General features: G+C 46.4%; 1 protein-coding gene across 6 annotated transcripts in view; it reads left to right on the top strand.

Annotated features, from left to right (window-relative positions):
- cacnb4a (calcium channel, voltage-dependent, beta 4a subunit) overlaps positions 1-19,389 on the top strand; it is a 552,528-nt gene that overhangs the window by 519,264 nt on the left and 13,875 nt on the right. For 4 of the 6 annotated variants that reach the window (XM_072470673.1, XM_072470685.1, XM_072470701.1 and 1 more), the window contains one exon: positions 12,763-14,402. In XM_072470673.1, coding sequence (XP_072326774.1) covers positions 12,763-13,023 — 261 coding nt within the window. In that variant the 3' untranslated portion in view covers positions 13,024-14,402. Of the gene's footprint in view, positions 1-12,762; positions 14,403-19,389 lie in introns of those variants that run through there. The other 2 variants (XR_011933885.1, XM_072470710.1) reach the window with 2 other exon arrangements.

Here is a 19,389-nt window from a genome sequence, read left to right on the forward strand (position 1 = left end):
GGAACTTCTTTATTTGGTCATTAGCTATGAGGAGCGATTGAATAAACTCGGTTTGTTCTCACTGGAACGAAGGAGGTTGAGGGGCGACCTGATAGAGGTCTACAAAATTATGAGGGGCATAGACAGAGTGGATAGTCAGAGGCTTTTCCCCGGGGTAGAGGGGTCAATTACTAGGGGGCATAGGTTTAAGGTGAGAGGGGCAAGGTTTAGAGTAGATGTACGAGGCAAGTTTTTTACACAGAGGGTAGTGGGTGCCTGCAACTCGCTACCGGAGGAGGTGGTGGAAGCAGGGACGATAGTGACATTTAAGGGGCATCTTAACAAATACACGAATAGGATGGGAATAGAGGGATATGGAATAGAGGGATTCCAAATAAAGAAATTTGCGCTTGCACCAAAATATGCCGTCGCAAGCGCGGAATCACTCCGGCGGTTCCGCGCATGCGCGAGATCACACCGACCCTTCAGCGCATACGCAAACTCGCTCTGTCCCTTCAGCGCTTGCTGGAGCGGAGTCAACCCCTCCGCCGTCCACCTAGCCCCCTAGAAAGTGGAGAATTCCGCACTTTCTGGGCCTGTTGACGCCAGAGTGGTTGGCACCGGTTCTCCCGCTGGCGTGGGGACTTAGTCCCCAGATGGGAGAATCCCGGCCCCTGTATCCTTGGACCAAGGCACCTTCCTGCTATAAAATGAGAGACAGTGGGAACAGATCACCACAGAGATAAATGCCAGGATTTCACCTGGATACAGTTCTGCACGAGTGGTCACGGTCAGTGAATGGAACTTCAAATGCCATATTCTGTCAACGGAACCAGCAGCCTTGGCACTTCTCAATTCACAACACCCTGTCATTCTCTGGCTGCATCACAGCCTGGTATGGCAACTGCGCGGCTCAAGACTGGAAGAAACTACACACAATCGTGAGCACAGCCCAGTCTATCGCACAAACCCGCCTCCCATCTATTGACTCTGACTACACCTCCCGCTGCCTTGGGAAAGTGGGCAGCATAATCAAGGACCCCTACCACCCTGGTTTTTCTCTCTTCCAACCTCTTTCATTGGGCAGGAAATACAAAAGTCTGAGAACACACATTAACAGATTCAAAATCCTGATTCAAAATTCAACAGGCCTAAGGCCTGTTTAGTGGCACAAGGGTGTACATTGTATTTTTCTGTTTGAAGCTTAAGTAGTGTGAGTCACCCTGGTTAGCTGAGGTTTGTATAAAAGATAGACAGAAAGCGCGCTCAGTAAGCTTTGCGCAGGTGAAGGAGACACATCCTGAGTGAGTGAGACACATCCAGAGTGGGAATTGGAACTTGGTAATTTGGTGCAGTTAGGTAATTCGGTGCAGAGTGGGAGAAGGTGCTTTTTCCCTACCGTTTTGTTCTCTTTCTTCTGGTTGTAACTTTTAATCTGCAGGGAGAGAGCCAGAGAGCATCCTGGGAAGATAAGTGATTTTTATTTTTATTATCTTTTCAAATTGTGTGGGGGGGGAAAAACTGAAGTGACATCACAGTAAAGCTGTGACCTGATTAGCTGGTTGGGAATCTGTTAAATTTGAAAAAAAAATAATGCAAAACAAATCTAATTGATTAACTAGATAGTGGAGTAACTAAACCTGAGGGCAGTGATCGGTATTTACAAAGAACAAAACAAAGAACAAAGAAATGTACAGCACAGGAACAGGCCCTTGGGCCCTCCAAGCCCGTGCCGACCATGCACCCCGACTAAACTACAATCTTCTACACTTCCTGGGTCCGTATCCCTCTATTCCCATCCTATTCATGTATTTGTCAAGATGCCCCTTAAATGTCACTATCGTCCCTGCTTCCACCACCTCCTCCAGTAGCGAGTTCCAGGCACCCACTACCCTCTGCATATAAAACTTGCCTCATACATCTACTCTAAACCTTGCCCCTCTCACCTTAAACCTATGCCCCCTAGTAATTGACCCCTCTACCCCAGGGAAAAGCCTCTGACTATCCATTCTGTCTATGCCCCTCATAATTTTGTAGACCTCTATCAGGTCGCCCCTCAACCTCCTTCGTTCCAGTGAGAACAAACCGAGTTTATTCAACCGCTCCTCATAGCTAATGCCCTCCATACCAGGCAACATTCTGATAAATCTCTTCTGCACCCTCTCTAAAGCCTCCACATCCTTCTGGTAGTGTGGTGACCAGAATTGAGCACTATACTCCAAGTGTTGCCTAACTAAGGTTCTATACAGCTGCAACATGACTTGCCAATTCTTATACTCAATGCCCCGGCCAATGAAGGCAAGCATGCCGTATGCCTTCTTGACTACCTTCTCCACCTGTGTTGCCCCTCTCAGTGACCTGTGGACCTGTACTCCTAGATCTCTTTGACTTTCAATACTCTTGAGGGTTCTAGCATTTAATTTTACAGTAAAAATTGTCTAGCGTCAGGGCCATGTAGTTAATTGTAACTCAATCTAACAATAATTCAAGTGTTTACTTTTAATTAATTAATTAGTGCTTAAATGTCACTCAGCGGGGTGCAGTGCTCCAACTGTGAGATGTGGCAGATCTGTGATGCTTCCAGCATTCTGGTCGACTACATCTGCAGCAAGTGTAACCAATGGCAGCTCCTCACAGACCGCGTGGTTCAGTTGGAGCAGCAATTAGATGCACTTAGGAGCATGCAAGTGGCGGAAAGCGTCATAGATAGGAGTTATAGAGACGTGGTCACACCCAAGCTGCAGGCAGAGAGATGGGTGACCACCAGAAGGGGCAGGCAGTCAGTGCAGGAATCCCCTATGGTTGTCCCCCTCTCGAACAGGTATACCGCTTTGGATACTGTTGGGGGAATAGCCTATCAGGGGAAAACAGCAGCAGCCAGAGCAGCGGCACCATGGCTGGCTCTGATGTTCAGCAGCGAGGGTCAAAGTGCAGAAGAGCAATAGTCATAGGGGACTCTATAGTCAGGGGCACAGATAGGCGCTTCTGTGGACGTGAAGGAGACTCCAGGATGATATGTTGCCTCCCTGGTGCCAGGGTCCAGGATGTCTCAGAACGGGTAGCGGGAATCCTGAAGGGGGAGGGCAAACAGGCAGAGGTCGTTGTACATATTGGTACTAACAACATAGGCAGGAAGGGGCATGAGATCCTGCAGCAGGAGTTCAGGGAGCTAGGCAGAAAGTTAAAAGAGAGGACCTCTAGGGTTGTAATCTCGGGATTACTCCCTGTGCCACGGGCCAGTGAGGCTAGAAATAAGAAGATAGAGCAGCTAAACACGTGGCTAAACAGCTGGTGTAGGAGGGAGGGTTTCCATTATCTGGACCATTGGGAGCTCTTCCGGGGCAGGTGTGACCTGTATAAGAAGGACGGGTGGCATCTAAACTGGAGAGGCATAAATATCCTGGCCGCGAGGTTTGCTAGTGTCACACGGGAGGGTTTAAACTAGTATGGCAGGGGGTTAGGTACCGGAGCAATAGGTCAGAAGGTGAAAACATTGAGAGAGAACTAGGGAATAGGGCCAGTATGGCTCAGGAAGAGCAGACAGGGAGATGTTGCTGAAAACAGCGGGTCTGGTGGTCTGAAGTGCATATGTTTTAATGCAAGAAGTATAATGGGTAAGGCAGATGAATTTAGAGCTTGGATTAGTACTTGGAACTATGATGTTGTTGCCATTACAGAGACCTGGTTGAGGGAAGGACAGGATTGGCAGCTAAACGTTCAAGGATTTAGATGTTTCAGGCGGGATAGAGGGGGATGTAAAAGGGGTGGCGAAGTTGCGCTACTGATTAGAGAGAATATCACAGCTGTACTACGGGTGGACACCTCAGAGTGCAGCGAGGCTATATGGGTAGAGATCCCGGGTAAGAAGGGTGAAGTTACAATGTTGGGGGTTTACCACAGGCCTTCCAACAGCCAGCGGGAGATAGAGGAGCAGATAGGTAGACAGATTTTGGAAAGGAGTAAAAGCAACAGGGTTGTTGTGATGGAAGACTTCAACTTCCCCAATATTAACTGGGACTCACTTAGTGCTAGGGGCTTGGATGGGGCAGAGTTTATAAGGAGCATCAGGAGGGCTTCTTAAAACAATATGTAGATAGTCTAACTAGGGAAGGGGCTGTATTGGACCTGGTATTGGGGAATGAGCCCAGCCAGATGGTAGAAGTTTCAGTAGGGGAGCATTTCGGGAACAGTGACCACAATTCAGTAAGTTTTAAAGTGCTGGTGGACAAGGATAAGAGTGGTCCTAGGGTGAATGTGCTAAATTGGGGAAAGGCTAATTATAACAATATTAGGCGGGAACTGAAGAACCTAGATTGGGGCCGGATGTTTGAGGGTAAATCAACATCTGACATGTCAGTTGAAAGGAATTCAGGACCGGCAAGTTCCTGTGCGGAAGAAGGATAAATAACGGCAAATTTCGGGAACCTTGGATAACAAGAGATATTGTAGGCCTCGTCAAAAAGAAAAAGGAGGCATTTGTCAGGGCTAGAAGGCTGGGAACAGACGCAGCCTGTGTGGAATATAAGGGAAGTAGGAAGGAATTTAAGCAAGAAGTCAGGAGGGCTAAAAGGGGTCACGAAAAGTCATTGGCAAATACGGTTGAGGAAAATCCCAAGGCTTTTTACACATACATAAAAAGCAAGAGGGTAGCCAGGGAAAGGGTTGGCCCACTGAAGGATAGGCAAGGGAATCTGTGTGTGGAGCCAGTGGAAATGGGCAAGGTACTAAATGAATACTTTGCACCAGTATTCACCAAAGAGAAGGAATTGGTGACTGTTGAGTCTGGAGAAGGGTGTGTAGATAGCCTGGGTCACATTGAGATCCAAAAAGTTGAGGTGTTGGGCATCTTGAAAAATATTAAGCTAGATAAGTCCCCAGGGCCTGATGGGATCTACCCCAGACACTGAAGGAGGCGAGAGAGGAAATTGCTGAGGCCTTGACAGAAATCTTTGGATCCGCACTGTCTTCAGGTGATGTCCCGGAGGACTGGAGAATAGCCAATGTTGTTCCTTCGTTTAAGAAGGGTAGCAAGGATAATCCAGGGAACTACAGGCCGGTGAGCCTTACGTCAGTGGTAGGGAAATTACTGGAGAGAATTCTTCGAGACAGGATCTACTCCCATTTGGAAGCAAATGGACATATTAGCGAGAGGCAGCATGGTTTTGTGAAGGGGAGGTCGTGTCTCACTAACTTGATAGAGTTTTTCGAAGAGGTCACAGAGATGATTGATGCAGGTAGGGCAGTGGATGTTGTCTATATGGACTTCAGTAAGGCCTTTGACAAGGTCCCTCATGGCAGGCTGGTACAAAAGGTGAAGTCACACGGGATCAGGGTGAGCTGGCAAGATGGATACAGAACTGGCTAGGTCATAGAAGGCAGAGAGTAGCAATGGAAGGGTGCTTTTCTGATTGGAGGGCTGTGACTAGTGTTCCGCAGGGATCAGTGCTGGGACCTTTGCTGTTCATAGTGTAAATAATTTGGAGGAAAATGTAACTGGTCTGCTTATTAAGTTTGTAGACGACACAAAGGTTGGTGGAATTGCGCATAGCGATGAGGACTGTCAGAAGATATAGCAGGATTTAGATTGTTTGGAGACTTAGGTGTAGAGATTTCAGATGGAGTTTAATCCAGACAAATGTGAGGTAATGCATTTTGGAAGGTCTAATGCAGGTTCGGGAATATACAGTGAATGGTAGAATCCTCAAGAGTATTGACAGTCAGAGAGATCTAGATGTACAGGTCCACAAGTCACTGAAAGGGGCAACACAGGTGGAGAAGGTAGTCAAGAAGGCATACGGCATGCTTGCCTTCATTGGCCGGGGCATTGAGTATAAGAATTGGCAAGTCATGTTGCAGCTGTATAGAACTTAGTTAAGCCACACTTGGAGCATAGTGTTAAATTCTGGTCACCACACTACCAGAAGGATGTGGAGGCTTTAGAGAGGGTGCAGAAGAGATTTACCAGGATGTTGTCTGGTATGGAGGGCATTAGCTATGAGGAGCGGTTGAATAAACTCGGTTTGTTCTCACTGGAACGACGGAGGTTGAGGAGCGACCTGATAGAGGTCTACAAAATTATGAGAGGCATAGACAGAGTGGATAGTCAGAGGCTTTTTACCAGGGTAGAGGGGTCAATTACTAGGGGGCATAGGTTTAAGGTAAGAGGGGTAAGGTTTAGAGGAGATGTACGAGGCAAGTTTTTTACACAGAGGGTAGTGGGTGCCTGGAACTCGCTACCGGAGGAGGTGGTGGAAGCAGGGACGATAGTGACATTTCAGGGGCATCTTGACAAATAACATGAATAGGATGGGAATAGAGGGATACGGACCCAGGAAGTGTAGAAGATTGTAGTTTAGTCGGGCAACATGGTCGGCACAGGCTTGGAGGGCCGAAGGGCCTGTTCCTGTGCTGTACTTTTCTTTGTTCTTTGTTCTAAAACCAGCTTCTTCCCCGCTGTTACCAGACTCCTGAATGACCCTGTTATGGACTGAACTGATCTCTCCATGCATCTTCTCTACTGAGTAGTACTACACTTCGTATGCTTCACCGGATGTCTGTGTTTATTGTATGTCCGATGTTTTTTTTCATGTGTGTAATGATCTGTCTGCACTGTACGCAGAACAATACTTTTCACTGTACCTTGGTACACGTGACAATGAACCCAAATCGGCGGGACGGTAGCACAATGGTTAGCACTGTTGCTTCACAGCTCCAGGGTCCCAGGTTCGGTTCCCGGCTTGGGTCACTGTCTGATGTCTGTAATTTCTTTCCGTGTCTGCTTGGGTTTCGTCCAGGTGCTGCGGTTTCCTCCCACAGTCCAAAAATGTGCAGGCTAGGTGGATTGGCCATGCTAAATTGCCCTTCGTGTTAAAAAGGTCAGGTGGGGTTACTGGATTATGGGGATAGGGTGAACGTGTGGGATTAAGTAGGGCCCTCTTTCCAAGGGCTGATGTCGACTCGATGGGCCGAATGGCCTCCTTCTGCACTGTAAATTCTATGATCTATTCTGGGATCTAGGAAATCCAAATCCAACGATGGTTGAATAGCAGCTTTTGACGACTGATGTCTCTGCTTCCATTGTCGTACAAGCAAGAGCCAGCTCACATCTTGAGTGCTTCAGTGGAAGCTCAAACACCCACCATCATAGCTTCGAACACCAGTGTTCAAAGGGGCTTCTGGAGTGTCACGGCAGTAAAGTACTCTGATTTCCAATGAGGATTGCTGAGGAACCACCCCAGGAGTGGTTTCATCTCAGGATGAAAACATTTGTGCTTGAACCCCTGCCTGTCCAACAGTGCCTTTTCCAGCCAAGACTGTAGCTGGTCATGCCGAGATTCACAGAATTACAGAATAATACAGGGCAGTAGGAGGCCATTCAGCCCATCGAGTCTGCACTGACACATGAAAAACACCTGACCTGCCTACCTAACCCCATTTGCCAGCACTTGACACATAGCCTTGAATGTTATGATGTGCCAAGTGCTCATCCAGATTCTTTTTACCACCCTCCCAGGCAGTGCATTCCAGACCGTCACCACCCTCTGGTTAAAAACGTTTTTCCTCAAATCCCCTCTGAACCTTCTGCCCCTAATCTTGAACTTGTGTCCCCTCGTAACTGACTCTTCAACTAAGGGGAACAGCTGCTCCCTATCCACCTTGCCCATGCCCCTCATAGTCTTGCACACCTTGATCAACATAGAACGTACAGTGCAGAAGGAGGCCATTCGGCCCATCAATTCTGCACCAACCCCTTAAGCTAATAACCCCTCCTAACTGACACTAAGGGCAATTTAGCATGGCCAATCCACCTAACCTGCACGTCTTTGGACTGTGGGAGGAAACTGTAGCATCCGGAGGAAACCCACGCAGACACAGGGAGAACGTGCAGATTCCGCACAGACAGTGACCCAGCAGGGAATCAAATCTGGGACCCTGGCGCTGTGAAGCCACAGTGCTAACCACTATGCTACCGTGCTGATCAGGTCACCTCTCAATCTTCTCTGCTCCAGCGAAAACAACCCAAGCCTATCCAACCTCTCTTTGTAACTTAAATATTCTATCCCAGGCAACATCCTGGTGAATCGCCTCTGCAAGCCCTCCAGTGCAATCACGTCCTTCCTATAATGTGGTGACCAGAACTGCACACAGTACCCCAGCCGTAGCCTCATCAAAGTTCTATACAACTCCAACATGACCTCCCTGCTTTTGTAATCTATGCCTCGATTGATAAAGGCAAGTGTCCCATATGCCCTTTTCACCACCCTATTAACCTGCCCTCTCGCCTTCAGAGATCTATGGACACAAACGCCAAGGTCTCTTTGTTCCTTGGAACTTCCCAGTGTCAGGCCATTTATTGAATACTCCCTTGTCACATTACTCCTTCCAAAATGGATCACCTCACACTTTTCAGGGTGAAATTCCATCAGCCACTTTTCTGCCCACTTGACCATCCCGTCGATATCTTTCTGCAACCCAAGCCACTCAACCTCACTGTAACCACCCGGCCAATCTCTGTGTCATCCACAAACTTACTGATTCTACCCCACACATTGTCATCTGTGTCGTTTATATAAATTGCGCAGTCTAAAGATGGGCCTTCTAGCCCAGAGCTGCTCAAGTTCATCTCCAAGACCACCTGTGTTTTCCCTATTGACGGTTAGCAGTCATTCACTAGCACATGCTGCCGTCACTGATGTCGTACAGTCACTGAGATAGGAAAAGGCACCAGGAAGATGGGAATTCACAAGGGGCTGATTATCTCTGTTTGCAATGTAACATGATTCTGAATTTGGATCAGAATGTGTTGCATTTTGTGTTGGTTTCTATTTATGCATTGTGGCCAAGATGGTCAATGTGGTGGTCTGGTGTCAAAGGAAATGTTCGACAGATTAAAACCTAGTCTAACATCTTGGTGACTACACAACTGACCCCCCGAATCAACCCCCCATCCCCCAAACCCTTCAATAAACCCTGACCCCCCAACCATTCGACTAACCCCCCCCTGACCTGACCACCTCACTACTCACGATCTGAATATACCTCCGACTCTAACTACCACCTCCCACTACACACCCGATACAACTATCCCCCAACCAACTGACTACCCACCAGACTCGATCCGACATTCACCCAGAGGGTGGTGGGCGTCTGGAACTCACTGCCTGAATTGGTGGTTGAGGTAGAAATGTTCAGCTCATTTATAAGTCACCTGGATCTGCACCTGAAGTGCTATAGCCAGGTGCTGGAAAGTGGGATTAAAATGAGCGGCTACCTTCCTTTTGCTCTTTTTTGGCTGGCACAGACATGATGGGCTGAGTGGCCTCTTTCTATGCCGTACCTTTTCCATGGTTCTATATTTCTTTGCTGTAAAAAAGGGGGGTATGGCCTGTCTTCCGCAGACTCTACTCTGCTACAGCTGAGTTCCCCAATGGGCACGGGGCTGTGCATTTCTGGGAAAAATGGGCTCAAACCTTTGCGGTAGAAAGTGTATAGCAGCCTCGAGTTGAAGAATTTTGTTTGCAGCGACAATCCGGCGATTGTTGCCACTGTCTGAAGATTTGGCCCTCAGTTCCAGGCATTAAAGTTATCGAGATCTAGACTGGGATTTTCTAGCCCTGTCTGCTGCTGGGGTCTTCCAGTTCCGCCGAAAGACAATTGGCTTTTGGCTAGCCTGCCGGATCCCCCACACCAGTGCCTGACACACCAGGGCAGGAAAATCCTGAGGCTATGGATTATTGTGCCGAGTGGAGTCCAAATGTGCTTTGAACTTGAAGATTGCTTCTCACTGTTTTATTCCCCCTGATATGTCCTGATAAAGCTCTGACAGCTTATCGTGCTTGCCATTGTGCTTCATTACCTTGGACAGAGTAACTGTTTTTCTATTCATTCATTCTGGCCAGTATTGGCCTCACCCTACTGCCCTCACGGAGGTCGTGGTGAGTCACTTTCTTGAACTGCTGCGATCCATATGGTGAAGTGCATCAGTGCCGATCTCTCTGACTCATTTTCTAATCCAAACTTAGTGTGAATCTATCTGGTGGTGCCTAGAGCAGATGGAGTGTGTTACAATGCAATCTCAGAAAGATTTTCTGCCCTGAGGCATCCTCTTCAAGAGGGTCATTCTCCTGAGCTGATCGTCGGGGACAGAGGAAAAGTGGAAGTTAGTATGGCAGTGAGAGTCTAGAAAATCGCAAATGAGAGAGTTCATGCTGCAGCTTGAGGCTGTACTGCACTGCAACTGTAACACAAAGGACTTGATTAAGAATTGGTAAAGCAAGATCAAAAAGGGATAATCTAAAATGAAGATCGAAGACGGATTATAAATTTATATTTCTTCAAGCTGAGCTAGACTTTTGTATCAGGGAGCCAGGGGGTGCACACAGGAGTGTAGAGCTGAGAGCACAGCCAGATCAACCAGGGTCATATTAAATGGTGGAGCAGGCTTGAAAAGTCAAATGGTCTACTCCTGCTCTTAAGCCCTGTTGTCTTATGTAAGACAAGCAGTGCCTGATCACAAATCCCAGCATCAGGAAAGGGATGACTTACTGGGAGCAGAGCCAAGAAGACGAATACCATGTTTGTCCGCCTTGCAAGAAATGATTGACAGTAACAGCAACCATGGATGAACTGACCAGGCATGGGCCAACATAAAGCAATGGAAGAAAAGAAGGAAAGCAAACCCAAATTCCAGTCCAACCCCCAAGCCAACAACAAGAACCAGAACCAAAATAGCCTGTCACTCTTCCAACAGAACAGCAAACGCGATGAGGAAGCGTTATATAGCCCCCAGACCGCCTGAACCTCTAACTTCAAGGACTTGAAGTGGGGAGATGGAGAAATGAACAGATTGTTAATGCTAATACTGTATAGGCAATAATGTTAGAATATCATTAAGGTTGCATCAATAAAGGAAATGCATAAGACTTATAACAATGTAAGACAGTAAACTAATGGAGCTCTATACCCATAGAATAAAAACTTGGGGGAGGTGTAGTATAAGGGTCTGGTATGTACAGGGTTAATGTGGGACATTATTGAGTCTGGTACCACCCACACAGTGATGTAAAAGGACACGTAACCCAGACCTGGGGTCAGTGTGATGTTGGGCAGAGATGTGTTAAGACCTAGAGATGGAGATAGTTCCATGCCTGTACCCTTTATGTTTATATGTCTATAGTTAGAAATAGTTAATAAGGACTTGCTATTAACATCCAGAAGACTACAAAGGCTTCTTTATCAGATACTTCTGTTACCGACACCATTATGACAAATGGCATGAGTAAAAAGGCATGAGGTGGAAACATTTGGGAACCATTTCCAAAGTCATTTTTTCCTCTTACTACATGTCATGTCACAAAATATTCATAGATTGCATTGTACAATGCTATGTCCTAATTTGCATTTGAAGGAATTACTAGTAGCTGCTTCCACCATTTTCTTTGGGTATCTATTCCATTGTAATGTAAGCCTACTTGTGACAATAAAGATTATTATTATTATAACGGGCCGCATCTACTTGAACTGCTATTCTGGATAAGTTGAAATAGCTTGACATGTTTTTATTGGTGAAGAAGATATCTTCCATCTTCTCGCCTCCAGGAATTAATTTGTCACAAAGTAAAAATAGTGTCCTGAGGTTGAATATAATTTGAATATAGTGTTCTGGGCTTTATTAATAAGAGCATAGAGTGCAAGAGCAAGGGGATTATGCTGAACTTATACGATACACTAGTTAGATCTCAGCTACACACAGTAGGAAGGATGTGATTGCATTGGAGAGCGTGCAGAAGAGGTTCACAAGAAAGGTTGCAGGGATGAGAATCTTCAGTATAATAATAATCTTTATTGTCGCAAGTAGGCTTACATTAACACTGCAATTAAGTTTACTGTGAAAATCCCCTAGTCGCCACACTCCGGGGCCTGTTCAGGTACACAGAGGGAGAATTCAAAATGTCCAATTCACCAAACAAGCACATCTTTCGGGACTTGTGGGAGGAAACCGGAGCACCCGGAGAAAAACCTTCGCAGACACGGAGAATGTACAGACTCTGCACAGACAGTGACCCAAGCCGGGAATCGAACCTGGAACCCTGCCGCTGTGATGCAGCAGTGCTAACCATAGTATGAGGATAGATTGGAAAGGTTGGGACTGTTCTCCATGGAGAGAAGAAAGCTAAGAGGAGATTTTTAGAGATATTCAAAAGCAGGAGGGGGCTGGACAGAATAGATAGGAAAAAACTGTTCCTGCTCGTAAAAGGATTGAGAACGAGAGGGCAGATTTAAAGTGATTTGCAAAAGAAGCAAATGCGATGCAAGAAAAACCTTTTTCACACAGTGAGTTGTTTGGGTGTGGAATGCACTGCCTAGAAGTGCCATGGAGGCAGGTTCAATCAAGGTATTCGAGAGGGCATTAGGTGATTATTTGAATAGAAACAATGTGCAGAGGTACGGGGAAAAGGAAAGGGAATGGCACTAAGTCACAATGTTCATTTGGAGAGCCGGTTCAAACATGTTGGGCCAAATGGCCTCCTTCTGTGCGCAAACAATTTTGTGGGTGAGATTCTCTGGCCTCCCTGTGGCATGTCTGTCGGCGGTGAGAAGCGGCCCGCCAATGGCCAGCCGCGGAATCTTCTGGTCCCACCAGAACTGTATCAGCTCGTAACGATTTCCTAAACATAGTCCTACCTCATGTCTTTAAGTTTTGTCGATTAGGAGGTCTGTTACTCTCTCATGCTAACTTACAGCAGTTCCACTAATCTAACTCTGACCTTTTGTGTCAACCAGGGCCAGCGGATGAGCAACAGCAATCACTCTGGTGAACACTTACCTGTTGAACGAGCACGCTTAGTCCACTCTGACGAAAATGGCCACAGCGAGAGGGCACGGAAGAACCGTAACCGCTTGTCTTCAGGTTCCCAGCACAGCCGAGGCCAATACCCACTTGTGGAGGAGGAGTATTCTGACCCCTATCAGGACACATACAAATCACGAAGGAGTCATGGGTCACCTGGAGGCCACAGCCACGATTCTCAGCACAGGCTATGAAAAACGTTGCTACTCACCTACAGGATACGAAATAGATAAAAGATTTTTTTTTAACAAGTAAAACCCCTGCCTTGCGACGTATAACTCATGAACAGGGAAGTATCTAGGCAGTATTCAAGAGTGTGTTATTGAAACAACCCAATGTGGTTTTCAGAAAGTCACTTTTTTTTCTTTTTTGAGGCTGGTTTACTCATAAGGGAGACAGTCTAGTAAAGTATTTTCCAAAATACTTTACTAGATTTGTAAATATGAAGAATGTACGGTGGTGTGATCTGTGGTACCGTGAGTTACGGACACTGTGTCACTGATTTCATCTGCCTCTATATATTTTTAGCATATGAAATAACCACATATGTTACCACAGTTGGTGCTAAAGCAGATACCTGCTCTGTTGCCATGCCAACTTAGCCCTACAGTCAGTGTGGTGGATCTGTGTCCAGGTGGGTTCCCAGCACTTAACCTGCCTGAAAACTTCCCAATGCAATGACAAAGCCCCTTTAATGCATAACAATCTTCACCTGATTTCTTGTTAGCAATAAATGGTATTGCGATACAACCCTGCACTACCATTGTTTCAACAGATTTTGCTTCAGCGTATGCTTCCAGAATTTACACAGCTCTCCATTATGTGTACAGCACACTTGCATGAGACAAGCAGTAACGAACCATATATTTACAGACAAGATATTATTTAAACTTAAGAAAAATAAATTAAGCTTTCATGCATTCGCTATTTGTGTATGGTTTTTGAAAGATATTATTTATAAAGAATGAATTCGGGCTGTACATTATATTGCTGATGTGAATTCCTATATTTTTCATGTTTAAAGAATTCAATGTTATTAGTTAGCAGAAGCAATAGTGCACCAAATTCTAGTACAGTTGCAGTCTCTCGCCAGGACTACTTGTATGGTGGTATCCATTTATTAAACCCTTGCATTTTTGAAGAGAACACTGGGAAGCCTTCATTTCATGTATCCATGACAGCCGCCCTTCAAAGTGGTTTGAGTTACAGAATTCATTTTGGCACAAGGTAAGGTGTTTGGGAAATACTTTGCAACAGTGATTGAGCAACTTAAGTTACTGATTATATCACAGGATTCAAAATTGGCATTACGCTTATTTCTTAACCTCTCGGAATACTTCTCCTATAAATTATTTCCGGTTGCGCAGAAGCTTTGGCTTTCGTTCTCTTGGCTAATCAGCTGTAACCTGTAATTACAGTGGACGTGCAATACTGTCACACATCGCTGAGCAAAAAATTACATTATTTGTCATTTGTTTTATTATTCTTTGATTACTTTCAACAATTGTACTTGAGTTGTCTCATCTGGAATCCTAAATATCTTCATTACATTTGACGATACATGGTAGCATAACAGTGTGCATGTTCATTTCCATCTAGTTGTATCTGTTACATGGCATGATCAGCTGGAACAGGGAGGGGGCTGCGTTATGGGGAGAGAGAAGGGGAGAAAACGTGATGAGAAAGTTAATTGCGAGGCATTTGTTTTGCTTAGTGGTATACCTGAGAGATACACAATGTCAGGATGTCCTAAAGTGCAATTAAGTCCCTTTTGTGCCAACACTGTTGCAACATATGAAATGCGGCAACCAAATTGCATACAGCAACCTTCCACAAACAACTACGTGATAATGGCCAAGGCGTTTGCTTTACTTGGTGTTATTTGATGGACAAGTATTGGCCAGGACACTGTGGAGAATTTCCCTGTTCATTTTGAAATCATGTCACGAGATCTTTTATGTCCACCTGTAAGTAGTAGGTAGCACCTGTGCAATACAGCACTAGAGTGTCGGCCTAGAATTTGTGCCCAAGACTCTGGGATGGGACTTCAACCACAGCTTTCTGACTCGGAAGTGCGAGTGCAGTCAACTGAGTGGTTCTCTGTATAGGGAAGGGAATAGGGTGGTGGGTGATTGGCACTGTAAGCTGACACACCAGTTGACGGTTCAGGTTCTTCTGGCACTAATCTTGCTGGCAGGAGAAACAGTGACAAGTACTACTGAGAATGAACACCTGGACTGCAATATGAAGACAGGTTTGATTAAAAGAAGAAAGAATTGTGTTACCATCCCTGGAGTGACCTATAATGTTTACAAACGACCATAAGACCTAGGAGCAGCATTAGGTCATTTGGTCTATCGAGTCTGCTCCGCCATTCAATCACGACTGATATGTTTCTCATCCCCTTCTCCTGCCTTCTCCCCATAACCCCTGATCCTCTTATTAAGCAAGAACCTATCTATCTCTGTCTTAAAGTCACTCAGTGATTTGGCCTCGGCCGCCTTTTGCGGCAAAAAATTCCACAGATCCACCACCCTCTGGCTGAAGAAATTCCTCCTCAGTGTTAAAGGATCGTCCCTTCAGTTTGAAGCTGTCGCCTCGGGTTCTAGTTTCTCCTACTAATGGAAACACCCTCGCCACGTCCACTCTATCCTTCTATCTCCTCATCCTTCTAAACTCCAACGCGTACAGACCCAGACCCCTCAACCACTCTTCATGTGACATTCCAGAGATCATTCTTGTGAACCTCCAGAGACATTCAAACTCCTAGTTAATAGCTGAAATGGATGAGACAACACAATTTCACGTTTTAAAACTTTTACCTTATTATAAATGACTAAAAATCCTCTATTGACTAAATTGTATTTTCTTTTTATAGGAAATCTATACTTTAAACTACAGAAAGAAACATTCCACTCTATATTGATCGCATATTGCACTCTCCATAGATTTACAGTCCTTATAGCAAACTATCCATAGTTGTACACAAGCTTATAATGGGTTTCTGTATCCGTGCTTTGCTAAGTAGTAACTTCAAGTGACTATCTACAGGCAATTCCTTCAGTTTATGGAGAGGTTCATAAATCCCATACCAGCAATAAAACCTGCTACTTATTCCCCCTGGCCATGCCAGGATGAATTTTCCAGAATCCTTGGATGACTGCAGGGAGCATCTCTTTGTCTGGAGACAGTCTCCCCACATGTCCGGCTCTGGCAGTTCACAAAGCCAAGCAGCCTCTCCACTCTACTGGCCGTCCAGAACTGCTGTTGGTGATATTTATTGATTTGTAGGGAATCCTGTAACCTGATCTCAAAAATGGTTTCCTCTGCCCCCTTCCCCATGGCACATGAAAGCCTTGCATTTAGGAGCTAATTAGTGATTCTCAACCCCAACAACCTTTCATCTTAAAAGGAAATGAACAGCTAATAGCACAACTATTTAGAACCCTATATCGAAAACACCTTTCTGAGACATTGGGAGAGATCCAAGAACATTAATTTTTACGGCTTCCCCCCACCACCACCACCTCTGCTGTTGTATTTGAAGGTGAACGGGCTCATAAAAGAAAACAAGTGGCCTGCCCACCGCCTTCCTGCCCACCGTGACCTGCCTCCCTTTTTACGGTGAATGGCTAAGACATCAGGCAGCCTGTCCATCCTTGGACCTAATGAGGCCTTAAGTGAGCAATTAATGGTCACATAAGGGCCTCATTGCACCTCTACCCCTGTAATACCTGCAGTGGGCAAGGTAGAAGCAAGGCAGGTGCCCCGGCAGATTTTATCGTTCAGGCTGATGTCGGGCAGGAAAATTGGGGTTATCCGCCCCCCCCCGCTGACTTCTAAAACACTGTCCCACCGTCCTGCCTCCCTTGGTGGTGTCTGCCAGGCATGCAGGGTCCACTTCTTCTCTGGGACTGCTTGTGGTCCCAGCATGGACACTACTCGATCCTCACGCTGTTGGGACTACAGAGCTTCCAGCCAATTAGATTGGTCAGCAGTTCTCTAGGGCAGGACTTCTTTCCAGGTGGGAGCAGAAGTCCCACTCTTGCTCGACTATGACTGCCCTCCAGCACATTATTATAGAATCCCTACAGTGCAGAAAGAGGACATTCAGCCCATCAAGTCTGCACCGACCCTTCAAAAGACCATCCTACCTAGGCCAATCCTCCACCCTGTATCCCCACCATAAGGGACAATTTAGCATGGCCAATCCACCTAACCTGCAAGCCTTTGGGCTATGGGAGGAAACTGGAGCACCCGGTGGATAAGGGGATAGGGGAGAACGTGCAGACTCCACACAGACAGGCACCCAAGTTTGGAATCAAACCCGGGTCCCTGGCGTTGTGAGTCAGCAGTGCTAATCATAGAATTTACAGTGCAGAAGGAGGCCATTCGGCCCATCGAGTCTTCACTGGCTCTTGGAAAGAGCACCCTACCCAAGGTCAACACCTCCACCCTATCCCCATAACCCAGTAACCCCACCCAACACTAAGGGCAATTTTGGACACTAAGGGCAATTTATCATGGCCAATCCACCTAACCTGCACATCTTTGGACTGTGGGAGGAAACCGGAGCACCCGGAGGAAACCCACGCACATACGGGGAGGATGTGCAGACTCCGCACAGACAGTGACACAAGCCGGAATCGAACCTGGGACCCTGGAGCTGAGAAGCAATTGTGCTACCCACAATGCCACCGTGCTGCCCTCTAACTAACCATTGTGTCAGCCAATGCTGAGCAGCCAGGTTTTGAATGGGTTTTTGGGGCGGGGGAGGATGGGGGAAGGGGAACGATAGGGAATACCCCCTCCCCCCTCATTAGATTCAACCCAGAGATTACTCATTGCAAACTCAGAGACTGCTGCCATTCTCTCCAAGAGTAGCTACCTAGTAATTATTTTCAGTAAAATAACCTAACCTTTCTTTGATCTCTAACAAGCAAACCACCCAGGCTTATTTTCAGATAGATTGCAGAACAGGCCACATGACCCACTTCGTTTACCCAACATTTAAAACCACAGTCCCAAAAGATAATAATCTCATAAACCTCATGATCATATCATTCACCCCTAAAGAATGAAAAGTCATCACCATGATGAAGCATTTTCATGAACATTATACAAAATGCAACAACTGGTAATATTCTGTACACTTTGACAACTAACTTACAATTAACTTACTACAGACACGACAAATAACATTCTAGCCCCAGGCTTTCACATTGTACATTAAACAGTCCATCTTGGCAGCATCACGATGCTTAACCTGCCGCAATCTAATACATGGACCAGTTAAGATTTAAAATTCTTCTTGGGGCCGATTCTTAGGCTGAAATTTCCAAGCACTTCCCATCAAAGGAACTTTCAGTCCCGTTGAAGGCGCTCCCCCCCCCCCCCCCCCCCCCCCCAACCATGGTGGGTTCCTCGATGGCGGGGCGTGCGAGCTGCGCAAGGCGCCTTGGACGTCAACCCGACTGGAAGATCCTGCCGGTGGCCAATGGCTAGTCATGTCCGCCACCGGAAAACATGCTGCGGGGGGGGGGGGCTGGAATCTCCCACCCTCAAAGCCCAAAGATGTACAGGCTAGGTGGATTGACCGTGATCAATGCACGGGGTTGGGGGTAGCCCACGGTGGTGCAGTGGGTTAGCCCTGCTGCCTCACGGCGCCGAGGTCCCAGGTTCGATCCCAGCTCTGGGTCACTGTCCGTGTGGAGTTTGCACATTCTCCCCATGTCTGCGTGGGTTTCGCCCCCACAACCCAAAGCTGTGCAAGGTAGGTGGATTGGCCACGCTAAGTTGCCCCTTAGTTGAAAAAAATGAATTGGGTACTATAAATTTAATTTTAAAAAATCAATGCGCAGGGTTACAGGGATAGGGTGGGGGAGTGGGACTAGATAGGGTGCTCTTTCGGAGAGTCGTGCAGACTCGATAGGCCGAATGGCCTACTTCTGAACGGTGGGGATTCATGGCTTCCTTCCTCTCAAAGGACAAAGAAGTGGTTTTGTTGCTGGTTGTTCTTTTCTCATGACAATTGAAGTTTATTTTTTTCCATATTTTTGGTTAAAGGTGCCATAATTGATTTAGTTTGTAAAACTTTGTCTCGGGCTTTTGAATATCACCAGATATAAATTGTCGACTCGGAAAATACTCCCTGTCAGAGTGACTTTTACCTTCGAGATCGGGGGGTAGGCAGGATGCAGATTTGAGGTTACTGTCAGTTCAGCCACAATGTTATTAAATGGCTGGGCAGGCTCAAGGGGATCAATTGCCTACTCCTGCACTCCGTTTGTATGCTTATGTGTTCCTTTGGAATCAGTCTGTGCACCACTTGGCCCAGGTTTTAATGTCTTATCTCCATTTTCTTTCGTGGCTGCAGATTTTTTCATGTCTAAATCTGCAAAAACGATTTCTGCTGAGATTCACCCCCAGCCGTGTGTGTCTTGGTGGCACACCGATCACTGGTGGCGGGATTCTCTCATCCTGCCACTTGTCAATGGGATTTCCCATTGAAGCCACCCCACGCCGCCGGGAAATCCGCAGGCAGGGATGCGCTACTGGCG

The sequence above is a fragment of the Scyliorhinus torazame genome, chromosome 2, assembly GCF_047496885.1.
Source record: "Scyliorhinus torazame isolate Kashiwa2021f chromosome 2, sScyTor2.1, whole genome shotgun sequence".
Taxonomy (NCBI): Eukaryota; Metazoa; Chordata; class Chondrichthyes; order Carcharhiniformes; family Scyliorhinidae; genus Scyliorhinus; species Scyliorhinus torazame.